Consider the following 27,144-nt stretch of genomic DNA (forward strand, 5'->3'; position numbering starts at 1 on the left):
AGGAGGTTAAACCCCCCCCCCCCCGCCCAGAGGGGCGATCCAAGCTCACACACGACCTAGCATGGGAGCGTGGTAGGGCGACTGCTCCTGTTGGGCAGTCGTCAAAACGCCCTCGGACCTCTTCTCCTACGCCGACTGGAAAGGCTCCCAAGCACCCACGCGCGACGCCATCCAAGCCGCCCAAGGCTCTGCCCAAGATGAAGATGGCCGTCCCCACCATTTCTGGGTAATAATAAAACTTGTTTTCCTTTGTCGACCGTGGACAGATCCTTGGTCGATTCATTGAGCCAACTGACTGACTTTCGAGACTTGCAGTGCTGCTACTTCTGAGATCTCCGCCAAGGACGATGACCAAGAGATGGAGGATGCTGTTACCTCCAACCCTGGTACAATTACTGACATTCCGCTTTGAGTCGACTGAACATTTATTGCAACTCTGGTCGATTGAATGTTTCCCTTGTAGCCCCTCCTCATGTTATCGACCTCCCGGATGACGACGACAACAAACCGCTGAGAGTGAGGAGGAACAAGAGGGCGTCGGCTGACAAGACCCCCCAATCTGCTCCGGCGTCTGAGGCCGTAGCTCGGGATGGTGGTGACACCGCTCGGGCTTCTGTGACTTTCGCCATTCCTCTGACAAGTGTGCGGCCTTCGACGTCGACTGCGGATCCGCCTTCGCTTTTTGCCGCGTACCCTGTCCCTGAGGACCAAGTGGCTGCCGCAAAAGAGGCTATACGCCAGGCGGGGATCATGATGGAGCAAGTGAAGGTGGCTCGGGAGGCCAGCCAAGCAGCTTATGACGCGAGCTCGGCTCTTTAGAGCAACGTCCAGGTCAGTCGACTCAACACTTGGTCTGTTATGATATGCTGTTTGAAGAATCTCTTTTCCGAAGATCTTTGTATCTGTACACCCACTGGGTGTGTCTGCCAATTCTTGGACGGGTGTAGTCCCCGAGACTACGGTGGACTGCTGGCAGTCGACTGTAGTCTTTATATTGTGTTGCTGTAGCTGTATTTCTTCACTCGGTCTGGTCAGGCCATGTCGAATGGGACTGTATCCGGTCGACTGCGGGCAGTCGACTTTTTTTTACAGTGGGGGCACGCTGAGTGCACCCACTGGGTGTAGTCCCTGAGACTACTGTCGAATGTTCTTGATTCGGCTGTAGTCTTAGAAACATCATCATTGTCTCTTAGTTACTCGGAAGCAACTTATTTTGGACGTCTGTCGACTGATTTTTCTTTTTACAGAAATCCTGCGAACTTGTAGCTCGCTATACTGAGTTGGAGAATCAGCAGATCCAGCTCAACCTTAACTTGAAGCTTGCTCAGGAGAATTTGAAGAAGGCGCAAGAAGAAGCAAAAGGTATGGCTGGTGAGGTTCTCCATTCTTGATGAGTGGCTTTTCTTTCTTGTCCATTCTTGATGTTGATTTCGCTCGACGCGCCGCAGATAAACTGGAGGAATCTCTGAAGAAGAAGGATCAAGATCTTGCGGAGGCACAGAAGGAGGTCTTGGATAAAACGAGGCTTGCTGAAGAGAAAATGGCCTCGGTCGGAGCTCTTGAGCAGGAGAACTCTAGACTGAAAGCTGCTCTCGAGGTAGCCAATCAAGAGGTCAGCCGACTGAAGAACGACAATGTGGCTCTGCACGACAAGGCAGGTGAGCTAGCGGGGAAGAGGAACGATCTGGAGGCTTATCTTGGTGGACTCGCCAAGAAGCTGTTCGTCGTGCTCGAAGGTAATTACTCTGCCCCGACTGTCTTGCAGTTACCAAGTCTGTGTAGGGTCACTGTCTTATTCTTGAATTGTGTTTGCAGAATTCTGTCAGAACTTTGAAGAGGAGACCAGTCAAGTGGAGCCAGGCTTGGACCCTGCTAACTCCCTTGTGAAGGACGAGGCTGCAATGAACGTGCTCCTTCTGGAGTCTCGTATTGCCAGCGTGGTTGACTATCTTGCTCGACTGAAGGTTGTGATGTCACGGATCGACACATCACTCTGGCCTGGGACGATGCTTCAGAACGACCTCGAGTCCCTGATGGCTCGACTTAATGAAGTCCCAGGTCGAGTGGCGGAATGGAAGAAATCTTCTGCTAGATGTGGTGCTGATGTCGCTCTGTCTCTGGTCCGCGTCCATTGCAAGGAGGCGCGAGAAGAAAAGCTGGCCGCCATCCAAGTTGCCAATACCAGGAAGCACAACTTTCAAGACTTCATGGAGACTTTCATTGCTGCCGCCACTCGTATTGCAGACGGAATCGACTTGGACGAGTTCGTCGCCCCTTCTAGTCCTCCTCCCGAGGAATGAAAAACTTTTATGCTTCACTTTAAATTTGCCTCGGAATGCCGAGTGGATTTGTAACCGTTAAACTCCGCCGAGCCGAGGGCTCGAGTACTTTGATCTGAGGTCTGGGACCTTTTAGGCTTTATCTGAACTTGATTTCTCTTTGAATATCTTCATGGTTTGATCCGTCGAGTGGAATTCGATCTTCACTCGGAATAACCTTCTATTTGTGGCGCAACTCCGAAGGATAAGGTAGCAGTCGACTTGTGCCTCGTCGTCCTTGCGGATTGGGTTGTGTCCTGTACTTAGGCGAGCACTGGGCCGCAGCTAAGTCCCCGAGTGGGAGGTTTGCTCTTACTCGATAGGGTTTTTAAACACTTAGGCGAGCGCTGGGCTGCAGCTAAGCCCCCGAGTGGGAGGTTTGCTCTCACTCGGTAGGATTTTTAAACACTTAGGCGAGCGCTGGGCTGCAGCTAAGCCTCCGAGTGGGAGGTTTGCTCTCACTCGGTAGGATTTTTCAAACTTAGGCGAGCACTGGGCTGCAGCTAAGCCCCCGAGTGGGAGGTTTGCTCTCACTCGGTAGGATTTTTTCAAACTTAGGCGAGTGCCTGACTGCAGCTAAGTCTCTAGGTGGGAGAACTTAGGCGAGTAGTGGACTGCAGCTAAGCCCCCGAGTGGGAGGATTGCTCTCCACTCGGTAGGATTTTTCAAACTTAGGCGAGTGCTGACTGCAGCTAAGCCCCCGAATGGGAGGATTGCTCTCCACTCGGTAGGATTTTTCAAACTTAGGCGAAACGGATTCGCAGCTAAGTCACCCACTGGGGGATTTCGTATGCAAACAAAAGTGATAGCAGTTATTGGAACACTCTTATCTTTGATAAAAATGTACTGCAGGAAATTTTTCCTTATTACATCTCGTCCGAGTGAGAATTCAAGTGTAAAATGGGCGGAGCAGTTCCGCATTCCAAGCTCGTGGTTCGTCGATCTGGCGATCAACATTGTAGAGGTGATATGCTCCATTGTGGAGGACTCTGGTGACGATGAAGGGGCCTTCCCAAGTAGGAGCAAGTTTGTGTGGTTTCTGCTGATCCACTCGGAGGACCAAATCTCCTTCTTGGAAGGCTCGGCTCTTCACATTTCTGGCATGGAATCGACGCAAGTCTTGCTGATAGATGGTCGATCTGATCATAGCCATTTCCCTCTCCTCCTCTAGGAGGTCGACTGCGTCTTGCCGGGCTTGCTCTGCTTCGTCTTCATTATAAAGCTCGACTCTGGGGGCGTTGTGAAGTAGATCGCTCGGCAGGACGGCCTCGGCTCCGTAAACCAGAAAGAATGGCATTCTTCCAGTCGACTGGTTCGGGGTGGTCCTCAGTCCCCACAAAATTGACAGAAGCTCATCGACCCAAGCGCCTGCTGCGTGCTTGAGATCACGCATCAGTCGAGGCTTCAGTCCTTTGAGAATTAGACCATTTTCTCTTTCAGCTTGTCCGTTCGACTGGGGATGCGCGACCGACGCGTAGCCGACTCGTGTGCCTTGAGAGGCGCAAAAAGCTCTGAACTTGTCTGAATCGAAGTTTGACCCATTGTCAGTGATGATGCTATGCGGGACCCCATATCTGAATATCAACTCTCTGACGAAACTAATAGCAGTGCTAGCATCAAGATTTTTGATAGGCTTGGCTTCAATCCATTTGGTAAACTTGTCGACTGCCACAAGCACATGTGTGAATCCGCTCCTGCCTGTTCTCAGTGGACCAACCATGTCCAGTCCCCAAACAGCGAAGGGCCAGACGAGTGGAATGGTCCTCAGAGCTGATGCCGGCTTGTGCGACATATTGGAGTAGAACTGGCAGCCTTCACACTTGTCGACTATCTCTTTCGCCATTTCGTTTGCCCTGGGCCAGAAAAAACCCGCTCGGTATGCTTTGGCCACAATGGTCCGAGAGGACGCATGGTGACCACAGGTCCCCGAGTGGATATCATCAAGGATCATCTCACCTTCTTCTGGCGTTATGCACTTCTGACCGATTCCAGTCGCGCTTTCTCTATACAACTGTCCTTTTATGACTGTGAAAGCTTTAGATCGACGGACGATCTGTCGAGCCTCTTCTTCGTCCTCTGGAAGTTCTTTCCTCAAGATATACGCGATGTATGGTATCGTCCAGTCGGGAGTGATAGCCAAGACCTCCATGACTAGGTCGACCACAGCAAGAATTTCGACTTCAGTCGGATCTGTGGCACTTTTCGGTTGCGGGGCTTCTTCTGTGAAAGGATCCTCCTGGACTAACGGCGAGCGGATGTGCTCCAAAAACACATTGCTGGGAATGGCTTCTCTCTTGGAGCCTATCTTCGCCAGATCATCAGCTGTTTGATTTTTCAGTCGGGGGATGTGATGAAGCTCTAACCCCTCGAATTTCTTTTCTAGCTTTCTTACTGCTGCAGTAGCCAGTCATAGCTGGGCTTCTGACGTCCCACTCCTTCATCACCTGATTAACCACCAAATCTGAGTCGCCGTAGACCATGAGGCGCCGGACGCCGAGTGAAATGGCCATGCGCAACCCATACAAGAGTGCTTCATATTCTGCTTCATTATTGGAGGAATCGAAGTGAATCTGGAGAACATATCTGAGCTTATCTCCTCGGGGGGAGACCAATACTACCCCAGCACCGGAACCATTCAGCATCTTAGATCCATCGAAGAACATGGTCCAGTGCTCCGAGTGAACTTGGGTCGGAAGCTGTTGTTCAATCCACTTGGCGACGAAATCTGCAATTGCTTGGGACTTGATAGCCTTCTTTGCTTCAAACTTGATATCTAGGGGAAGGAGTTCAATCGCCCACTTCGCCACTCGACCAGTTGCATCTCTGTTGTGCAAAATCTCTGACAGTGGAGCGTCGCTGACGACTGTAATGGAATGGTCAGAGAAGTAGTGTGCAACCTTCTTCCTGGACATGTAAATCCCATATACAAGCTTCTGGTAATGGGGATATCTTTGCTTCGAAGGAGTCAAAACTTCAGACACATAATATACTGGGCGCTGAACTCTGAAGGCCTTTCCTTCTTCTTCCCGCTCGACCGTAAGTACTGTACTGACAACTTGTCCCGTGGCCGCAATGTAAAGCAGCAGAGGCTCTTTACTGATTGGGGCAGCAAGCACCGGCTGGGTGGAGAGCAGAGCTTTGAGCTCTGCGAACGCTGCATCAGCTTCTGGAGTCCACTCGAACTTGTCAGACTTCTTCATCAGTCGGTAAAGAGGCAACGCCTTTTCACCGAGACGAGAAATGAATCGACTTAGAGCGGCCAAGCAACCTGTAAGCTTCTGGACATCGTGTACACGCACAGGGCGCTTCATCCGGAGTATGGTGCCAACTTTCTCGGGATTGGCATCGATTCCTCATTCGGAAACAAGGAAACCGAGTAACTTTCCACCTGGAACTCCGAATGTGCACTTTGATGGATTGAGTTTGATATCATATCTCCTGAGGTTAGCAAAGGTTTCGGCGAGGTCAGTCAGTAGGTCGGAACCTTTCCGTGACTTAACCACAATATCATCCATGTATGCTTCTACGTTCCGACTGATCTGAGTGAGCAAACACTTCTGAATCGTCCTCATGAACGTGGCTCCAGCATTCTTGAGGCCGAAGGGCATGGTGATGTAACAGAAGCACCCGAATGGGGTGATGAAAGCCGTTTTGATCTCGTCGGGTCCATACAGACGGATCTGAAGGTACCCTGAATAAGCATCTAGAAAATACAAACGCTCACACCCCGCGGTCGAGTCGACTACCTGGTCGATGCGGGGGAGGGGGAAATGATCTTTCGGGTAGGCCCGATTGATATGTTTAAAGTCAATGCACATGCGAAGTGACTTGTCCTTCTTGGGGAACATGACAACATTGGCGAGCCACTCGGAGTGGTAAATCTCTCGGATGAACTCCGCTGCTAAGAGCCGAGCCACCTCCTCGCCAATAGCTTTCCTCTTCTGGACGGCGGACCGTCGAAGATGTTCTTTCACAGGCTTGAACTTCGGGTCGACTCGTAGACGGTGCTCAGCCAGCCCCCTAGGAACTCCAGGCATGTCAGAAGGGTTCCATGCGAAGATGTCCCAGTTCTCACGGAGGAACTGGATGAGCGCTTCTTCCTATTTGGAGTCGAGCGTCATTGAGATGTGAGTCGGGGCAGCATCAGGGTCGGTCGGGTGAATGTGGGCTGGCTTTGTTTCACCGGACGACTGAAAAGTAGATTCTGAAGCAGGCTTCTTGGCTCGTAGCAATTCACTCGGATCAGCAGTCTTCTGGTACTCTTGCAGCTCAACAACTGCCATCTGAGCGTCAGCAATCTTTAAGCCTTTCTGAAAACACTCTTCTGCCTTCTTCCGATTGCCTATAACAGTGATCACACCTTTGGGACCAGGCATCTTCAACTTGAGATACACATAACATGGTCGAGCCATGAAGCGTGCGTAAGCTGGCCTGCCCAAAATGGCATGATAAGCACTTTGGAAGTCCACAACCTCGAATGTCAACTTTTCCTTGCGGTAATTCTTTGAATCACCGAAAACCACATCAAGAGCGATCTGGCCGGGTGATTTGGCTTTCTTCCCAGGAATGACTCCGTGGAAGCTCGTGTTACTGGTACTGAGCCTAGACATCGGAATGCCCATTCCTTTCAATGTTTCAGCATACAATATGTTCAGGCCACTGCCACCATCCATCAGGACTTTGGTCAGTCGAGTGCCTTCGACAACTGGGTCGACCACCAAAGCTTGCCTCCCAGGGGTGGCAATGTGCGTAGGGTGATCAGACTGGTCGAATGTGATGGCAGTCTGAGACCACTTCAGATAACTGGGTGTTGCCAGAGCAACCATATTCACCTCACGGTTGATGACTTTCAGTCGACTTTTGCTTTCGACATCAGCAAAAATCATCAGGGTGGAATTGATTTGGGGGTATCCATCGTCACTATCTTCCTTGTCCTCAACTCTGTCCGACTCTTTTTCCTTATCTTTGGACTGTTTGCCCTGAAACTGCTGGATCAGGAGCCGGCACTATCGAGTGGTATGCTTTGGGTAAATAAAATTACCCTCTTCATCTTTCTTGGTGTGGATGTGACATGGCAGATCCAAAACATCATTTCCATCTTGATCCTTGACTTTCTTGGGCTTCCAGGGGCCTTTGGGTTTTCCCTTGAAATTTCCCTGGGTTACGGCCAGGGCCTTCCCAGGGGCGGCTGGCTCGGCCTTCCGCTTCTGCTTCCGACTGGAATTGCCTCCGGTTTCCTGGGCGACTGCTTTCTGCTTGCCACTCTGGAGTCGATCTTCATCTTCTCCGTTAGCGTATTTGGTGGCAATTTCCATCATCTGATTCAGGGACATTTCTCCGGTCCGACCGAACTTCAGGTTCAACTCTCTGTTCTTGACGCCTTCTTTAAAGGCACAAACTGCTTGGTGATCCGGTACGTTCTCAACTGTGTGATGCAAAGTGATCCACCTCTGGATGTAATCCCTCAGAGTTTCACTCGGTTTCTGCACGCAAGACCGCAATTCTGTAAGGCCTGCTGGTTGCTTGCATGTTCCTTCAAAGTTCGTGACAAACACTCGAGAGAGATCCTCCCAAGTGTAGATGCTACTGGGTGCTAACTGATTCAGCCACGCTCTGGCCGAGCCCTCTAACAGGAGAGGCAAATGCTTCATAGCCACCTCATCATTGCCGCCACCAATCTGGACAGCCACTCGGTAGTCTTCGAGCCAAGTGTCAGGCTTAGACTCGCCGGTGAACTTGCTGACTCCAGTCGCCAACCGAAAGTTGGGAGGAATCACTGCGGCCCTGATGGCTCGACTGAAACACTCTGGCCCTGAAACACGTACTCTGCTGCTGGCAGGCGCATCTCTGTTGTGGCCTTCCCGATGAGCTCTGTTCCTGTCAAGCAAACCTTGAACGAGGATAGATCTCGCGTCAAAGCCTGGGTCCCTGGGGTCGACTGGAATCCTCTGCCCAACACTATGAGGACGCCTGTCATCTCGATGTCGAGGCGCATATGACCCACTCCTTGGGGGAGGGGTTGGCACTCGACGTCGATCATCACGATCGGATCGGTGATCATACTGCTCATTCCTTCTGTACTGATCATGCCGGTCACCACGTCCCTCACGCCTCGGGGGCGATCTCGGGCTGTGAGCTGACTGGACTATATCTGTTGCAACGGATCGACTGTGGATCCTATTCCGCGACTGAGAAACAGCGGAATTCTGGTTTCCCGCCGCCCGGAGCAACGCTCTGATCTGCAACAAGCCCCTGCCAGCCTCTGACTGGGAGGGCTGAATCGATTCTGCTATACGGGTCGCGGCGGCCAAATTCTGAACTGGGGTTCGGTATACCTGCGTCGGCGGGAAGAGCTGACGTCGACTAGACTCGGGAGCCCGCTGACGTGCTTGCTCGTCGAGTGCTCGCTGGAGATTCTCCAGTCGAGTGCGCTCGGCCAAGTTAGCCAAGCGCGCGTCCTCCAAGGCCCGGGCCTCGGGGGTCTCTCCGACGATAGGAGTGTGGAGTGCGTCCATATTCCGGCGGCGAAGCTCCTCTCGCTGTAATGACGTGAGAGGTTCGGGGAGATACTCATCGTGGGGATGCGACGGGTCGCCCCCACCCGCGCCTCCATCAGCGCGAGGGAAACCGGGAGGACTGTGCGTTCCATCGACCGCCAGAACCTCAGCCGCTGGGTCGCTGCTGTCGCACTCAGATGCGGTCTCCGCGGAGCCAGTCGACAGGTCGAACAGGCCGCAGAGGGATTCGTCGAGCTCGATTGCCGCGACTTGTGGGGCGGCCGACTGGCGAGCCACGGCATGCCTCACCCACCTCTGAAGTCTCGACCGACCGGAGCGCTTGCGCCGGTGGGAGACAGAGCGGGGAGACGATACGGGGGCCGACCGATACTGGGTCGACGGCTGCCGCAGGAGGACGCCACGAACGCATGCGCGGAAATGCGTCGCACCGCGGACGGGGAGCGCGTCGATGTCGAGTGGTGCCTCCTGAAGCCAGGCGGAGTCGTCGGCGATGAACGTGAGCGCGCCGAGGCGGATCTCGCGGCCCTCCACCAAAACTCCGCACGAAACCATGATCAAAGGGATCGGAAAAATCGCAACTTCTCCAATCAGGCGCTAAGATTCCTGCCCCATGGTGGGCGTCAACTGTCGTGGTTCTAACTCTGACAGTGATGTAGGGGGGTGTGTATGGAGAGGCTAGATCTCAGATATTGGGAAGTTGTAAACACACGAGGATTACGAGTTCAGGCCCTTCTCGGAGGAAGTAACAGCCCTACGTCTCGGTGCCCGGAGGCGGTCGATTGGATTATGTGTGTATGAATAACAGGGGTGCGAACCCTTCATACTGAGGAGGGGGGTGGCTTATATAGAGTTCGCCGGCCCTCTCCTGCCCTCAGTGATGCAGGGTTTAAGGTACATTTAAGGTTGGGCGTTACTGGTAACGCCCCTAATAAAGTGCTATAATGACCATAAAGACTACTTAATAGCCGACCGTTTGCCTGCGGAGTGACTTTAGGTCTCCTGGCAGTCGAGTGGTTGGCTTCATGGTCGAGTGATAGCTTCTTGGTCGAGTGTCTTGAACCCGTCGAGTGGGATACCTTCAAGTCGATTGAAAGATGACTTCTTCTAGGGATGTCCTTGGGTAGGGCTCTTTGGACAGGTCCGTGCCCCTACCCTAGGTACATAGCTTCATCAGGCACCTCTAGACACAAGTTGATCTTCGTGATCGTTCCTTAGCCGTGTGCGGTGCCCCCTTCCACGATGTTACACCTCAGTCATATTGTAGTGGTGCTTAGGCGAAGTCGTGCGACGGTTGAACATCAAGATCGTCACCATGCCGTCGTGCTGACGGAACTCTTCCCCGAAGCTTTGCTGGATCGGAGCCCGGGGAGCGTCATCGAGCTGAACGTGTGCCAAGAACTCGGAGGTGCCGGAGTAACGGTGCTTGGATCGGTTGAACCGGGAAGACGTACGACTACTTCCTCTACGTTGCGTCAACGCTTCCGCTTCGGTCTACGAGGGTACGTAGACAACACTCTCCCCTCTCGTTGCTATGCATCACCATGATCTTGCGTGTGAGTAGGAATTTTTTTGAAATTACTACGTTCCCCAACAGTAGTTTTGTAGTTGCCCTAGTTGCAAGTCCACCATCGACTCGCAACTGTCGCCCCGTATTTTATCTTTTTCATTCCACTTGGAATTGAACCCTCGACTTTGCAATTGGGTCTTTTTTGTTTGATGACACTTGCAAGTCAGCTCTCAACTTGCATCCGGGTTCTTTCTTTCATTCCACTTGCTAGTCAACCCTCAACTCGCAACTGTGCGCCCGTAGTTTTTCTTTCATGCCACTTGCAAGGCGAACCCTCAACTTTGCAACCGGGTTCCTTGTTTTGTTCCCACTTGCAAGTCAACCCTTGACTTGCAACCGGGGTCTTTTGCTTGATGCCACTTTCGCAAACGGTGTTTTGTGTGTAGTTGTATTTGCTGAAGATTGTTTTACCAACACACATGCAAGTCGGGTCTTTGATTGTTGCATTTGGGGTAGAATTTTTTAGATAACTATAGGCTACCCGTATTTTTTTGCAATCTCGGCACATGATTTTTTTGCATACAACTGAGCTACCAGTTTTTTTGCAGGTTATCGGTTGACTCACAAATAGGTAGCCTTCTAAAGGTTTCCTTTTATTGAAATGTCAAATATGTTTTTTTAACTTAACAACCTACCACTTTTTATGGTGCGGCTGCATGTTTTTTCTTTTACAGGGGTCTTTCTGCATGTTTTCCAAAAGAAGAGTACCAGATCTTTTTTTCCCTCCAAATATCCACCCACCGTTATTTGTGTGGCTCTGCTGTGGGAGACAAGAGAAGGGAGAAGAGACGGGGGTGAAACACTCCGCATCTGCCGTTCCCACGGTGGTCGTCCTCGTCGTCCAACCCTGCGCGCCCGACGAGGACCGCGGCATCCGCACCTTCACCAAGCAGTCCGCGGCGGACAAGCGCCCCAGCTATGGGCACCGCCCACGAGCTCTGCGCCGGACGGTCCGGTCAAGGTAATAAGGCCGGTTCCTCTCCCCCCTCGTTCACCTACATAGCTTAATTTTGCCCGTTGCCATTTCGTCAGCTGTGTTTGCGAGGAGTCAGGAGCAAACTTGTTTTGTTGTTGGATAGATCTCTGTTCATGTCATGTGTAGGAAACCACCCAGGTGTTTTGTAAGCCGGTTGTATAGGGGTGGGGTAGGGGATACGCGAGGGGGAGCCATGGAGCTTCGGCTACAGGAGGTTGTTGCCTCAGCCAACAATGAATGGCAGGAGCCATATACGTCGATTTTTGTTGTCGGTGTTTTGTCTAGAGTCAGCAACAAACAAATTATACTGTGTGTTGAAGCTAGCATCTACACTAATGAATTCAGCTTAGCTTCTGGTAGTTGTTTTTTGTCTGCCCATTATTGTGCTGGGGGGAGGGGTGTTAGTTGATGACAATGAGGTTAAGCAGGCTGTTTTTTATTTGATCTGTAAGTTTTCAGACTTTAGACTGTAAATTAAGTTATTGTTCACATCTCTAGGGTATAAAAACAGAATTCATAGTGTTTTACTGAAATGCAGAATCCAACACGCTGAATTCAGAGTGTTTTGCAGAGCATACCACACATTCTGAATCTGTTAGTTTTTAGAATTTGGGATTCACGATGTTTTATTTTTCATTTTTGATCTGCAAGTTTAGAGTGTGGGATTCAGGATGTTTAGCACACATTTTTTAGTTGGATTCGGAATGTGGGATTTCCAGGATGTTTATTTTCAGAGAGAGCATACATTTTTGAGTATGTAAGCTCAGTGATTGAGATTGTTGGATTTAGGCTTTTTTCATTTTTTTTCATTTTTCAGTCTGTATGTTCAGTGATTAACATGTGTATCTGTGTCGTGCATGAGAGGGCGATGTGTCCTCAAGGTTTTTGTTTCCCAGTAGTAGTGTAGCTTTTAGTAGAGGGACACATTCTCAATTTTTTTGATAACCAACTTCAGTGAGACAAAAGCAAGTTTTTTCTTAATTTAATGGTTAATGTTTTCTCCCTGCCCCAGAGAATTATCTGAATGTGCACAACGCGTATGAAAAATGCTTGAATATGCATAACGCCTCAAGTTGCCTGAACAAAGCAGAGTGTACAAAAATGTCCGTAAGAATGTTTATAATGTACACAATAGCGTTTCGACATAGAGTCAGTGGTTTTTGCAAGTTGTTCTTTCATGTTTTTTTTTCAATGTACACAATAGCTTTTCGACGTAGACTCAGTGGTTTTTGCTGTCCTCATGTTTGGTTTACGATTTTCATTTTCCCTATCACTGTAAGAGATTTACCTTTTTTGTTGGTGCTCATGTTTTTGGTGCAAATGTTCGTGTCTTTTTTTAAACAGGAGCTTTGCAAGCAAAGATACAAATTCTGACCAGTTGGAGTTGAACAACAATAATCAACAACATGACTCAGGGAATGACAGCATGACTGACCAGCAGGAGCAAACATCTCGTGGCATTTGTTCACAAGCTACGTAAACTATAGTTGATTTGACAGAAAGTGATGCATCAGACGGCATGTTGCTTGATGGCTTGAGAACAATCGTAAGTATGTTCTAAACTACAGGAAGCTACTCTTTTCCTTTTTGTGTTTGTTTTCCTTTTTCTTGTATTTTTATTTTTCTCCTCTTTGATTTTCATAAGTTGAATTCTCTGACAAAAACTTCATTTATTTGTATAGTTGCAGAAAAGACAAGAGAGGAAGCAGGAAATGAGTGTTTTAAAAGAGCAAAGGAACAAGGTACTCGTTGACAAAGAAAACTACTTCAATATTTTTTTCTACTAACGAGGCCCAGGTCTGTGTACACATGTGGCCTTTTCCTTCTCAAACAAACAAGAACAAACAAACAAAAAGCCCAACAAAAACAAGGGCAGGTTGCGGGGGTTGTTGGGCTGGAAGGGATGGGCTGCCCACACAACAAACAAACTGGTCGACACGAGGTGATCGGGGAGCAACCACGCGTATTGTTTGTCAACAAGTGGGGACAGATTAGATGATGATGTCAGATTAGTGGGGACACGAGGTGATCCTGATGTGAGATGATGAGTATCTCACATCTAGATGTAACATAGACATACCTTTTTTTTAATTCATCAATAATTCTTGGACATTTTTAAATCCATGGAATATCTTAAATTTTATTTAAAAAAAATTCGTGAACATTTTAATAATCCATGAACATTTTTTGAATGTACATTTATTTTTTAGTTCTGGTGAAAATACCACTAGTCGATATTGTTCATTGAACAACAATTTTTTCTTCAGAGGAGCGAGCGCCACCATATAAAAAATAACGAGCAAAGTTTACGAAGAGAACACCATTTGGCCAGCCCGCCAGAGGTTATAGGAGCAATCCGGGGCTAAAGGCGCTGAATAAAGTGTTTCCCACCTGCACCATGTGTTTCTCAAAAAAAAAAAGAAACCTGCACCATGTTTGGCTGATTGTCGCCTTTTTAATGTGTCTTTTGTCCATCAGTTTTGGAAAGGTTTTAGAACCTTTCGTGTATGGGTTTTTCTATATATATTTTTGCCGGCATTACCTTTTCCACAGGGTTGTTTCATTCTCTTTTATTAATCTTTTTTGTTTCATTTTATTATATAAATTCATGTGTATTTTTAAAAATCCTGAATTGTTTTTCAAATTTGCATCTTCCTCTATTCTCCTTCAAAGCATTAGAATAAAAAAAGACACCAGCTAGCGAACGACATGCAAGCAAGCAACAACTAGTGCTGCTTGAGCCCGGTCCAACACCCTCGCCAGAGCGCGACACCTGTATCACTGAGTGGAACAGGAGCGATCGCTGAGTAAGACATCATGGTCGGTATTCGCCCCTCAGTCATTGATATGAAAAAATTCACAAAGAATGAACATAATTATCGATATGGAAAATTTTTATGGAGAAGCAACATAACTAAAACTAATCTTCTACCAATAATATAACAATCCAGAGACTGATTGCAATGAGAATAGCCCAATGGTGACTTTTGATTTCGGTGTGCAATTCACACCTAAACTAGACTGGAATCAGCTGAGCTACACTCTGACTCTAATGACTAGCACAATTAACATAAATAATCACTACTATTAAAGGAGAGTTTCTAGGTTTGCCTCACCTCCTCCTGGGTTTTTTCCTCCCCATGCCCCCTCTCTTTTGGTTTCCTCTAGATTTTTTTAGTAATTTAAACGAACATTGCACAAAACAAAACCAACGTACATAATTCTAAATCAAAACGATACTTTATTTCTATGTCATACTCATTCTCTCCTCTTAGTTTGCTTGCTATTTTTTTCACGATCACCAATATATACTCCAAAAAAATTGGTAATCAATTCACGGATAAGAATCAATCAGAAGACGGTAATCTTCATAAATATTTTGTAGTCAAATCATGAAAATGAATCAATCATAAGACAATAATCTTCATAAATATTAGGCAATGAATACAAAAACTACATGAATCATGCACAATGACAAAAAATACTCAGGATCAACTTCCTAAACTGAAGGCACCTGATTTTCCAGGATTACTAATCTCTCACATGTCCTTCCAAATCATAAAGCGACGGCCCACATCTTCCTAACACACCATCCTTCCCTCCTAAAAAACCTCGTTCTTCCTCTTCTCCACCATACACACACAGTAATGCTAGACGTACAGGCACTTACAGGCTGAATTTAGTTACACGCTGACATGGCAAAGTGGAATTGGAAAGAAGGGAGTGAGGCGGGCCGCCCCGGGGAGAAATCAGGAGGGGCAAAGAAATTTAACGAAGGGCCCCGTAAACTGCGTGTAACAAGCTCGTATGTCTAGGATTATTGATACACACACGTTGTCGGTGTCAAAACCGGCGGATCTCGGATAGGGGGTCTCGAACTGTGCGTCTAGGCGGATGGTAACAGGAGGCAGGGAACACGAAGTTTTACCCAGGTTTGGGCCCTCTTGATTGGAGGTAAAACCCTACGTCCTGCTTGATTAATATTGATGATATGGTTAGTACAAGAGTAGTCTACCACGAGATTAAAGAGGCTAAACCCTAGAAGCTAGCCTATGGTATGACTGTATGTTATTGTTGTCCTACAGACTAAAACCCTCCGGTTTATATAGACACCGAAGAGGGCTAGGGTTACACAAGGTCGGTTACAAAGGAGGAGATATGCATATCCGTATTGCCTAGCTTGCCTTCCACGCCAAATAGAGTTCCATCCGGACACGAGACGAAGTCTTCAATATAGTATCTTCATAGTCTGACAGTCCGGCCAAAGGTTATAGTCCGACTGTCCGAAGATCCCCTAATCCAGGACTCCCTCAGTAGCCCCTGAACCAGGCTTCAATGACGATGAGTCCGACGCGCAGTATTGTCTTCGGCATTGCAAGGCGGGTTCCTCCTCCGAATACATCACGGAAGAATTTGAATACAAGGATAGTGTCCGACCCTGCAAAATAAGTTTCCGCATACCACCGTAGAGAGAATAATATTTCCACAAATCTAATCTGCTGACACGTTTTGGCAACACAACATTATGCCATGGCCCGGTAATTATTCGAACCGTTTTTCTTCAACCAGCTCGACACATAACGCGAGGCAGTTTTTTGACACGTCTTGTCAAAGCAGAGATCGTGTTCCCTAATTACGGGATTCTCATCAATACGGTCGTGGGTAACCCAACCGTATCTAGAACTCCTAGATTATAGGCAAGTCCCAAACGGCTACGGGGAGGACGCTTGATATTCACCCTCTTCATAAAGGGACAAGGCTTTTACTCTTTCCCTCCCGTGCTCAATCGAATCCTTCCCCCACCTCGAGTTCTAACACCCAAAGCCCAGGTCAGGTGCTCCGGACCCTCAATCATGTCCGGATCTAGCCTTCAAGGCCGGTGGATGCCCTCCTCCGTTACGGAAGAAGATATTAAGAAGTTGAGGAGGCCAGATACCTGACCGCCGAGGTTTCGCATCGGCTGCCCGCCTGAGGGCAGGCCATCCCTACTCCTGAACCCAACGAAGACGTCGTGTTCATCTCCCACTTCCTTCGAGGTCTAGGCCTCACTCTGGATCCCTTCGTCAGGGGGCTGATATTTTATTACGGGCTAGATTTCCACGATCTAGCCCCAGACTCCTTTCTCCACATCTCATCATTTATTGTTGTATGTGAGGCTTTCCTCCGCATTACCCCTCACTTCGGCCTATGGCTCAAGACCTTTGATGTGAAGCCGAAGATGGTCGAGGGGCAGCATGTAGCGTGCAGAGGCGCATTAATAAGCAGGATCGCCGGAGCTCCATGGCCGAAGGGTTCTATTCCAGAGGTGTCCGGATTATGGCAACGGGAGTGGTTTTACATCACAGCTCCCAGAAGTACCAAGTGGGCGGTTGCCCTGCTTTCCGCTCAGGCCCTCCACCACAACTGATGTCATGGATTAGCAGAGGGCTGAGGTGGGGTCCCGCCAAGGACGTGCATGTACTGCAAAGCCGCATTCAAAATCTCTTCGAAGAAGATTTCAGTTTGATTATGGTAATGCAAGTCATGCTGGTTCGATGAATCCAGCCATGCAAACGCCGGCCTCTTCGCATGTGGGAGTTCAACCCAGAAGAACCGCGCGCTATTCAGAATTTCCTCGACCTGACGCACGAGGAGATGTATAGATCATTCTTCAGACCCCAGATAGAGTGTCCGGATACCACCGAGGACGTGGGCCTGAGCAACAACCGCACCGCCGACCAAGTAAGTTATCCTCTAGCCGAACACACTGTCTTTCATTTATCATGACGTTATTCTGAGAAATCGCTCTTTGACCAGGACTGGATAACAAAGGCGAAGATGATTCGGTGTTCGGCCCCCCTTCCTGAGGGTTTGGAAAATCCGGTACTGGAAAAGATACTCGAGCTAGCACCTTGCCCAGAGCCCTCAAAGGAAGACAAAGGGGGGAATAATGAGGGCGAAAGCGGGCCTCCACCGCTACCTATTCCGACCGAGGGAACGAGCGCCTCCGTGTGGGAGGATAACCGAGGGGAGGAATCTGACATTCTCTCACCACGGGGAAGGAAGAGGACTACCTCTGAAGATCCGGAAACCAAGGTTTCCAAGCGGGAGAAGAAATCTCCACCGGAGGGTCCTGCCTTGGAGGGTGCTCTTGCCGCACAAAGTCCGCGCGGGGATCAGCCCTCTAACAAGCTGTAAGTAATCAAAAAGTACTTTAATAGTGAAGATATATTACCTTACCCCTGAGGAAAATAACCGAAGTATTTATCTTGCAGTTCGGATCTTAGCCCTTCTCAGTAGAGCTCGTCTTCGGGGGATCTTCTTCCGGAGATGATGGAGAGCGAAACGCCTCCCCCGGACTCCTCCGCTCAAGAAGCGAGCGACCTTGAAGTGTCGTCACGGAGGGCCTCTCCGGATCCGGTGAGGTCAGAAGATAATCCTATAGTCACCCGAAGTCCCCAGTGTCCGGCTCTCGAAGAGAGCAAACAGAAGAGTCCGGCACCGACTGGTATGCGACGTACTGAGAGAGCTGTTGGAGCGAGCGGCCATCTCAGAAGAACACCGTACCTTGATGGGTACTGTGATGGAAAGGATTTCATCCGCCGAAAGCGGGTTGCATGATGCCTTTATGAGTCTACTGACGGGCTTTGAGGTATGTAAAAATGATGTACATTTGTGATGGTACCGCACATTTTTAGGTGTGCCCTGTGTAGATAGTAGCCCCTGAGACTCTGGTTGTCACCGAGAACGGCGGCAATCAGAGGATCGTAGTCCCAGGCAATAACCATACCGCTTTAATGTGCAGGTAGTGGGAGCTCCGGTGGCTAGCCGGACTCATGACTTTGCCGAACTGAAGCGGCAACTGGATGCGGCGGATGCCGACATCGAGCTTGTTAACAAGAGGCTTGACGAGGCACAGGGTAAGTGGTATTTTCTGGTGAATGTCACGTAGTAAGAGCAGCATGATGCCAGTATCTTTAATATGTTGTGACTGCAGATGGAGCTGCCATCGTGGAAACCCTGCGGGCGGAACTTGCCCGAGCCAAAGAACAAGTAAGGATTAGTAATGCGGCTGCTTTGAAGGTGGCCAAAGAGTTGACAGCCGAGAAGGCCGCACATTGCGAGAGCAAAGAGAAGATGGCCAAGATAGTCGTAAAGTTAAAAGACACTGCCGACCATTGCTAGTTCCTTGAAAAAGAAAACTGAGCGAAGGCAACGGACCTTGAAAAGGCCACGATGGCGAACAAAGACACCCACTCTGCTATGAGAGCGAAGAAGGAGGAGCTGCGTGAATCCGGGGATATTGCGGCTGGGAAGCCCTTTATACTGCGGAGGAAGTTCGGAGATCCGCGGTATGCCCCTCTGGATCGGCTGTGGAGTTCGGCAGACGCATATATGGACTTGGCGGCGAGCGCTGTCAATGCAGCCAAATACTTTGAGATCAAATAGATCGTGAAGTGGACAAGCTGTTCTAGTCACAATTTAACGTTCCAGAGCGTCCGCTTCCGTTGACTGATCAGCTAGCCGAATGGGCCGAACTCAATAGGTTGTCTGGACTCGCCATGAGGTCTGTCGTGGATCAGTTGTGGTCAGAAAAGCCGAAGCCGAACAGCTATTTCAGCTTAGTGCAGCAGTTCCTTGGTGCGGTGCCGCGCATCAATGCGATGAAGAGGTCGGCGTGCATAGAAGGCTCGCGGATGGCCCTTGCCCGTGTTAAATCATACTGGCGGAGATGGATGCTACCACTGTTGCGGCGTAGGGTTCGGCCATAGGCCGAGTGGCTGCCGAGCACTATTTCGAAGAGGTTCTCGAGGGTGCTCGTTTGATAGAGGCCCAATGCTCGAAGAATATTATGTTTGAGTGACATGTATTCCTATTGTAAACATAATGTTTTTATGAAATTCATTAAGGTTGTGTTTATACTTTTGCCTGAAAGTAATATGATGCCTCCTGTGCGGCCGTTTATGTATACATGTGTATAACCTGAAAGATTGCAGTCGTCGGCTTCAGCCCCCACACATATAATGCAAAGGTGTTCGCAGAAGACGCGTGTTCACACTTAACCCAACGTCTTGGTCCTATTAAGGAGGTGATAGCACAGCGAACGAGGCAACCGGACTATGATGCTTTAACACTTTCACTTAGTCATAGGAGTTTGACGGTGGGGTTACTATATAGCCCCTGGTGGCTCCGCACTCTCCCGAATCCGGGGTGCGTACATGCCTGGCTGGGAAACGGCCCTTCGTTAAGGCGGAGGAATTCTAACATTCTGATAGGTCATCGAGTGCTTGACCAGTCTCACGCTATATCATGACAGTCAGTTTTCGGCTTTCTCTACTGAGGTGCTCGTCCAGATGACCCGGAGCACAATCGCAGTAGTTCTCCTAGTGCTACCTTAGCCGATAGAGCGGAACGTAAGGTACCAAAACATATGAGCCGGGCAAACCCAATATTTGACCAAAGACATGATTCGGAGCTGATACATATAGGGCCAAACTCACGACGCCGAACACTCCCTAAAGTATTCGGTCTTTATGGTATGAACCAGGCCTAATCAGTGCCCTTTGTAAGAAGCCCCTAGTGTTCAGGTACGTGCATTATTCTAACGTGGCCACATGCCAAGACGCCAGCATCCTTCTCAATTGTACTGAGAATCCGAGGGGTGTGTATCAACAAGAGACAGTAAAAAAGGTTGACACAGGGTCTTAATCTAAAAAGAATCCTTGAAACGGGTCCCTGCTGCACGTCTACGCCTGTGTCTCCGTTGTGCCGTATCCTGGACGGGTGTAGCACGGTAGTCATCTGTAAAAGAGAGGAACTTAGGTGAAAAGTTGTCGTGCAAAAAGGTAGGTTTTTTGAAAAAACCATGTATAAATTAAGATGAGTAAAAATTGCCACTTGTCTGCGCGCGTTGAGCCCCTTGTATTTGTGATAGGGGTGTGGCCATCAAACATGTACAAATTATATACAACTACGCCGGACTCGTCTAACCGTGTCCGTGGTCTTGACGACCTATCGAATACTTTAGTTGGTGAGGCCGTTTTAGTGTGCGGCTGCCCAGGCAGCCGCATTCTCTTCGGCGCGCAAGGATCGCTCCATATTTCCATTTACTGTAATAATGCCAAGTGGACCGGGCATCTTAAGCGTGAGGGAAGCGTAATGCGGTATTGCATTAAAGCGGGCGAAAGCTTCGCGTCCAAGTAGTGCTTGATAGCCACTTTGGAAAGGAGCAATGTGGAAGGTTAAATTTTTGCTACGGAAGTTATCGGGGAAGCCGAATATAACTTCTAGTAGCAGGGAGCCCGTGAAGTGAGCCCCTGGGCCTGGCGTTACTCCTTTAAAGGTAGTATTGTTGTGGCAAATTTTTGTTGGGTCTATCCCCATTTTGCTGATTGTGTCCTGATATATCAGGTTTAGACTGCTGCCGCCGTCCATCAGAACTCGTGTGAAATGGTATCCGTCAATTATTGGGTCTAATACCAAGGCAGCCCATCCTGCATGCCGGATATTTGCTGAGTAATCCCGATGGTCGAAAATGATCGGTTGAGCCGACCAGTGGCAGGACTCCACGGTGATAGGCCCTTGGGCATATTTCTCTGGGAGTGCCGCTTTATTTCTTCCCTTGATCACGTGTAACACATTTATCGTTTTGACTTCTGGTGAAAATTTCTTTTGTTCCCCAGTGTCTTGCTTGAGAGGCTCATCCTCGTCTTCGCTTGGTGTATCCTCCCCCTTGTGTACCGCGTTCAGCTTGCCGGACTGCTTGAAAACCCAACATTCTCTATGGGTATGATTAGCGGGTTTACCAGGGGTGCTATGGATCTGACATATTTGGTTCAGAATTTTGTTCAGGCTGGACAGTTCATCTCTGACGCCTTTAGGGGGCGGCTTTTGCTGACCTGGCCGAGAGCTTCTGAATCTGGCGTTTACTTCCATACTCTTCGGGCTTTCTTCTTTATTCCGGCGCTTATTATTTTTGTTGTGTCGTGATTTCCTGTTTTCATCTCTAACTACGGATGTACTTGGGTCGCTGGTGCTGCATCTGGCTAGCCAGCTGTCCTCACCCGCAAAAAGCGGGTCATGAGGCTTGTTAATGCTGCCATTGTTATCGGGTTTTCTTGGCCGAGGTGTCTGGCAAGCCATTCGTCGCGGACGCTATACTTAAAAGCTGCCAAGGCTTCAGCGTCCGGGCAGTCGACTATTTGGTTTTTTAGTAAGAAACATGTTCCAAAGCTTTCGGGCTGACTCTCCGGGCTGTTGAGTTATATGACTCAAATCATCCGCATCCGGAGGTCGGACATAAGTCCCTTGAAAATTTGCCCGAAAAGCATCTTCGAGCTCTTCCCAGCTTTCAATGGAGTTTTCGGGGAGGCTTTTAAGCCAGTGCCGAGCTGGCCATTTGAGCTTGAGGGGTAAGTACTTGATGGCGTGGAGGTCATCTCCACGAGCCATATGGATATGAAGGATATAGTCATCAATCCAGACCCCAGGGTCTGTTGTTCCGTCGTATGCCTCTATGTTTTCGGGTTTGAATCCCTCTGGGAATTCATGGTCCAGCACCTTATCGGTGAAACATAGGAGGTGTGCGGCACCCCTGTATTTGGGTTTACCGTGTTGTTCGGATGTTTGTTGTGTTGCATCGTATGCTGGAGCGCGTTTGCGTGGTCCATAGATGGATCTGGTTGCACCGTCCTTTTGATGCGAGCCCTCGCGTGGATCGCGTATTGGCTTATGTGCAGCGTTGTTTGCCGCACTATGTTGGCCGCGAGGTTGTCTATCCGGCCAGGTGGCCGTTTTAATTTTTGGTTGCGGGGGATCTAAGACCTCCTCATCGAATTCAGGTAGCAACTTCCGCTTCGGGTAGCTCTTGGTGGGGCAATTACCGCCGTACTTCGCTGCTGTATTGAGTACTTTACTCCATCTGATTTTAAGTGTGTCTTGCGCAGCCTTGAGCTTTTGCTTCTGCTTTTTTAGACTCCTCGCGGTGGCAACGAGTCTTTGACGGGCATTCTGTTGCTCCGGGTGTCTGTCCGGTGTGATGTCATCCGGACTGTTATCTTTGACAGAATCGGTTGTTCGGTTAGATTCTCCGTGTTGCCGTGGTCCGGCGATGGTTCACCCTTCTCTAACGCTGAGTCTATATGATTGTTGTTTCTGCCGAGGCGGGATTTGGAGCGGCGCTTACGCCCTCGCTTTGACTGCTTCTCGAGGGGACAACCCTTTATTGCGTCCTTATGTTCCTCGTGGTCGTTTTCTTTTGGTGTGTCCATCATGTATACGTCATGTGAGGGAGTGGGCGTCCAGTGCCATGTGGGCAGTGGTTCCTATTCGTCTCCTGCATCGTTGTCCATACCGTCGATGTTTTCGGAGTCGAAGTCGAGCATGTCGGTTAGGTCATCGACAGTGGCTACTAAGTGGGTGGTGGGTGGGCGGTGAATTTTGACGCCATCCGCATCCCAATCCAGCCGGATATAGTTCGGCCAGGATTCTCCTGACAAGGAGAGAGACCTTAATGAGTTCAGTATGTCGCCAAGGGGCGAGTGCTGAAAAATATCCGCGGAGGTAAACTCCATGATCGGCGTCCAATTGGATTCGTTAGGAACGGGCGCAGGCGGTTCGGAGTCCGTGGCCGGAGAGAGATCCGGCAGTTTGTCAACACGGCTCACGTGCAGAGTAAGGTCGATGTTCGGCTCGATCGCCAATGGGGGTAAGGCCTCCATGGCGGGGTCCATCCACCCGTCCATGGACGACGCAACTGGCCCGAATTGTGGGTCGGAGCGGCTGCCGGTGCGATCTCCTGAACACTGTCGAATGGTAGAGCTAAATCGTACTTATCATGACCGCGTGACGCACAAAGCAGAGGCTCGAATCCGTCGAAGATAAAGTCTCCGCGGATATCGGTCGTGTAGCTTAAGCTTCCAAACCTGACCTGACGGCCAGGGGCGTAGCTTTCAATCTGCTTCAGATGGCCAAGCGAATTGGCCCGCACTGCAAAGCCGCCGAATACAAAAATCTGTCCGGGGAGAAAAGTCTCACCTTGGACTGCATCGCTAACGATGATAGAAGGAGCCATCAAGCCTAACGGCGACGACACAGAGGAACTCTCAATGGAAGCACCAATGTCGGTGTCAAAACCGGCGGATCTCGGGTAGAGGGTCCCGAACTGTGCGTCTAGGCGGATGGTAACAAAAGGCAGGGGACACAAAGTTTTACCCAGGTTCGGGCCCTCTTGATGGAGGTAAAACCCTACGTCCTGCTTGATTAATATTGATGATATGGGTAATACAAGAGTAATTTACCACGAGATCAGATAGGCTAAACCCTAGAAGCTAGCCTATGGTATGATTGTATGTTATTGTTGTCCTACGGACTAAAACCCTCCGGTTTATATAGACACCGGAGAGGGATAGGGTTACACAAGGTCGGTTACAAAGGAAGAGATATGCATATCCGTATTGCCTAACTTGCCTTCCACGCCAAGTAGAGTTCCATCCGGACACGAGACAAAGTCTTCAATTTAGTATCTTCATAGTCTAACAGTCCGGTCAAAGGTTATAGTTCGGCTGTTCGGAGACCCCTAATACAGGACTCCCTCACACGTTATCATGGGAGGGTGCTTGAGGAGCCTGTGGACATTCATATCGAATTTCACCCGGATAAGCAGACTTATGTCGCAACCATGTTACCACCGTCGATGCACCGTATCACGACAACAACTCCCCAGCCTAGTTGCCTCGCAGCCTGTTGGACGCCGCACTGAGTTGGCGTGATAAGGCAAGCTCGACGGTGCCGCGTGCATTGTCCCATCGATGCTTGTGCGTGTTGGCGAGCAAGCCCGCCGCGCCAGGGTGGCAATCTTCTTTTGACTCTAAATATATTTACCATCTGCAGTTCCATGTCCAAGTTAACTATGACTTACAACATGTGCTATACAATGTGCATCCTCACATGATGACCATGCATATTTCTTTGGCATGCATTATTACATTTTTTTGGTTGATATTAATATAGTTGGGCGATGTTTCTGATAAACTGCCGAGCGTGCTGAACTAATCAAAGAGCCTCCAATAAAGAAGCCCAGGCTTGAAGAGACTCTGACATGACACATGTTACGTCTTGGTGGCATGCTACCACGATGGAACCCCTCTGTGATGAAATATATGTTTTTGTATATGGTATAACACCGTGCCGCCTGTGAAAGCCAGAAAAATAAGCTCGACTAGCTCTCGTCCAGACAAAATTAATAAAGAATAAATTATAAATGCCTGTTGATGTTGAACTAAGAAATATTCTCGTTCATAATTATCACTCTTCTGCATTATTTATTTTCACTTGTTTAGTGACTTCATCGTTCATCTAACACTTTTGAAGGACTCTATGGAAAACATGCGACTCATGTAGAGTATGTCTGATTCTAGAGTGCCCTATTCTACATATAGTAAAATAATAAAGAAAATATATAAATTATTATTGGAAGAGTCTGTACATCTTTGTTTCGTCAAACATCGTTGGCAACGCACCGTATTATGCTACTCCATATACTAGACTCATGTCGTGGCTCGTTCAGTTGCTACACACGAACAACACACGGCACCCATTGACGCACGCAAAGAAGCACTTCCCCTGCATCGATCCCGGCACCGACACCACACCTCCTCTGGTCGCCACCCGCTGGCCGCAGTAGGAGAAGCACGTCACAGACGAGCCACTGCAGGTGCTTACGTGAGGCTGCGGCTGCTGCTGCTGCTGGATGGGCGGCGGCGCCAGTGCTGAGGAGCCACGGCAAGGGCTTGTGTGAGGCGGCTGCTGCTGGATCGGTCGTGGCGGGGCGAGGGAGCCGGTAATGCTCATCTTGACCCCGCGCAGCATGAGCTCGACAAGAAGCCACGCCGTGTTGCGCGCGTCGTCCAGCCCGCAGTGCAGGCGTCCCCTCCCAGTCCAGTCCCGCCGCGCGGACCGCCTCCTGCAGGGTGAACCGCCCTCCGCCGCCGAGCGCCGCCTGGAAGGGAACCCTCAGGTTGATCCACTGATCGAAGTAGGAGGGCTTCTCGATGCCCTTGAAGCGGCACTCGAACTCGAGCATGGTGCGGCAATCCCAGTCTCCCCACGTGACGACGGCCAATCGGCCGCCGCATCTCTTGGCCCCTGCCCCCGTCGTCGCCGCGCTCAGCCAAGCGTCGTGCAGCCGGAGCGCCTGGCCGAGGTCGACGCCGCCGTCGACGTCCTCCTGCCGGATGCCGGTGAGGTCCCTGCAGAACTGGGTGAGCACGGGGTGGTGTTTCGGGCGGATGTAGCGGCGAAACGCGGACTCGAGGCGGCCGGTGGCGGCGTCGACGAGGACGGCGGGGAACTCGATGATCTCCTGCGGGTAGATCCGCGCGTCCTTCTCGCACGTCGCCTCGAAGTCCACTACCAAGAAGTAGTCGAAATCTTGCTGCAGCTCATGGCCCTGCCCCTGTGCGCACGGCACTCTGCCCGCCGCCATGATCGGCTCCATGCTGTTCACCCGCGCTCTGAGCAGGAGCGGATCGCCTCGCAAACTCAGTACCGGGTAAACTCGGGATTGAATCAGTGTGAGCAAGCGAAAACCAGGGCGGCGATATCCCCCTCTTAAAGCCGCGGCACCGGAGCAAACACTGTACGAGGCGAAATCGGATTCATTTTCGTGGTCGTTCGCGCAGGCGCATCCGGATCCCAGGCGGACCTGGCAACCGACCTCATGACGAGCTTCTAAGCTTTGGTAAGAACAGTTAACCAAAACATACCAAAGGCTGTGATTGGCGGGAAAAAGAAAGGACTGCCACGCACGCTGCCCGTTCGGTTTTGCGCCACTCTCCGGAGTGGAGTTCCCCCGCCCCGCACCGCACGTACTCGGTGCTGGCAGTTCGAGTTCAATTCACAGCGTTCTTTACCAACCGTTTGGTTTCTCGGTTTCGGGCATAGTTCCAACCTCCCAGTTCGCACACGCACCTACGTAGGACGCTGCGGAAGAACAACCGGCTGGAGGAGCCGGAGATCGATCGATGGGGGCGGACGATGGTCGTCGCGACGACGACGGCTGGCAGTGCCGGCCGCTGGGGCTCCTGATCGGCCTGCCGTTCGCCGCCCTCGCGTTAGTGCTCTCGCTCGCCGGCGCCGTCGTCTGGATCCTCGGGTGCGTGCGCGTCTCTTCCTGGCTGCTCCCTCGACCCTCATGCATGCCAGCCCCATCTTCTGGGTGCTTGCGACATTGGCTTAAACTTTGGTTTCTCTGCTACGGCTTGTTAGCATAACGTGAGTGTGTGTCTGAACTCGTTTTCTCTTGGTAGGTCGGCGCTGAGCTGCGTGTGCCCGTGCTGCGTGTGCTGCGCGGCGGCGGCGAACCTGGCGGTGGGCCTCGTCCAGATGCCCGTCAAGGTCATCCGCTGGTTCATCAGGCAGATCCCCTGCTAGGCTGCTCAATTGTACTTCTGGAGTAAATGTTGTCATCTTGTTTTCAGTTGTACTCCCTTCGTCTGAAATTACTTGTCATAGAAATAAATAAAAGTAGATGTATCTAAAATTAAAATGCGTCTAGATACATACATTTTTATTATAAGTATTTTAGGACAGAGGGAGTAGTATGCATGCTTGCTGAACGAGAGGCCGGAGATATGATTTGGTCGTGTTTCCTTCCCACGTCTCACCTAAATAAACGACGCCGCGTAGAGGCAAAACATGTTCTTTCTCGAGACATTTTAGGACGATGCTTTTCACGACCCTGACACAACTTCATATGTATCTCTTATATGAATCTGGATGGTTGAA

The 27,144-nt window shown here is 49.9% G+C and overlaps 1 protein-coding gene, 1 long non-coding RNA gene and 1 pseudogene across 3 annotated transcripts; 2 read left to right on the plus strand and 1 right to left on the minus strand.

The window, feature by feature from the left end:
* The first annotated feature begins 11,158 nt into the window (after nucleotides 1–11,158).
* Nucleotides 11,159–13,571, plus strand: LOC125552664. Of its 2 annotated transcripts, none has more exons than XR_007303720.1 (3): nucleotides 11,159–11,364; nucleotides 12,724–12,929; nucleotides 13,062–13,571. It is a non-coding gene; the product is annotated as an uncharacterized LOC125552664 (long non-coding RNA). The 2 variants fall into 2 exon arrangements; XR_007303719.1 differs by having other exon boundaries at nucleotides 12,724–12,925.
* Nucleotides 13,572–23,892: 10,321 nt separating this feature from the next.
* Nucleotides 23,893–25,855, minus strand: LOC125554138 (annotated as a pseudogene).
* Nucleotides 25,856–26,270: 415 nt separating this feature from the next.
* Nucleotides 26,271–27,144, plus strand: LOC125554139 (signaling peptide TAXIMIN 2-like). Its single transcript, XM_048717739.1, has 2 exons — nucleotides 26,271–26,512; nucleotides 26,667–27,144. The coding sequence occupies exons 1-2, from the start codon at nucleotides 26,382–26,384 to the stop codon at nucleotides 26,788–26,790; spliced, it is 255 nt and encodes an 84-aa protein (XP_048573696.1). The 5' UTR covers nucleotides 26,271–26,381; the 3' UTR covers nucleotides 26,791–27,144.

The sequence above is a fragment of the Triticum urartu genome, chromosome 4 (assembly GCF_003073215.2).
Source record: "Triticum urartu cultivar G1812 chromosome 4, Tu2.1, whole genome shotgun sequence".
NCBI classification, from domain to species: domain Eukaryota; kingdom Viridiplantae; phylum Streptophyta; class Magnoliopsida; order Poales; family Poaceae; genus Triticum; species Triticum urartu.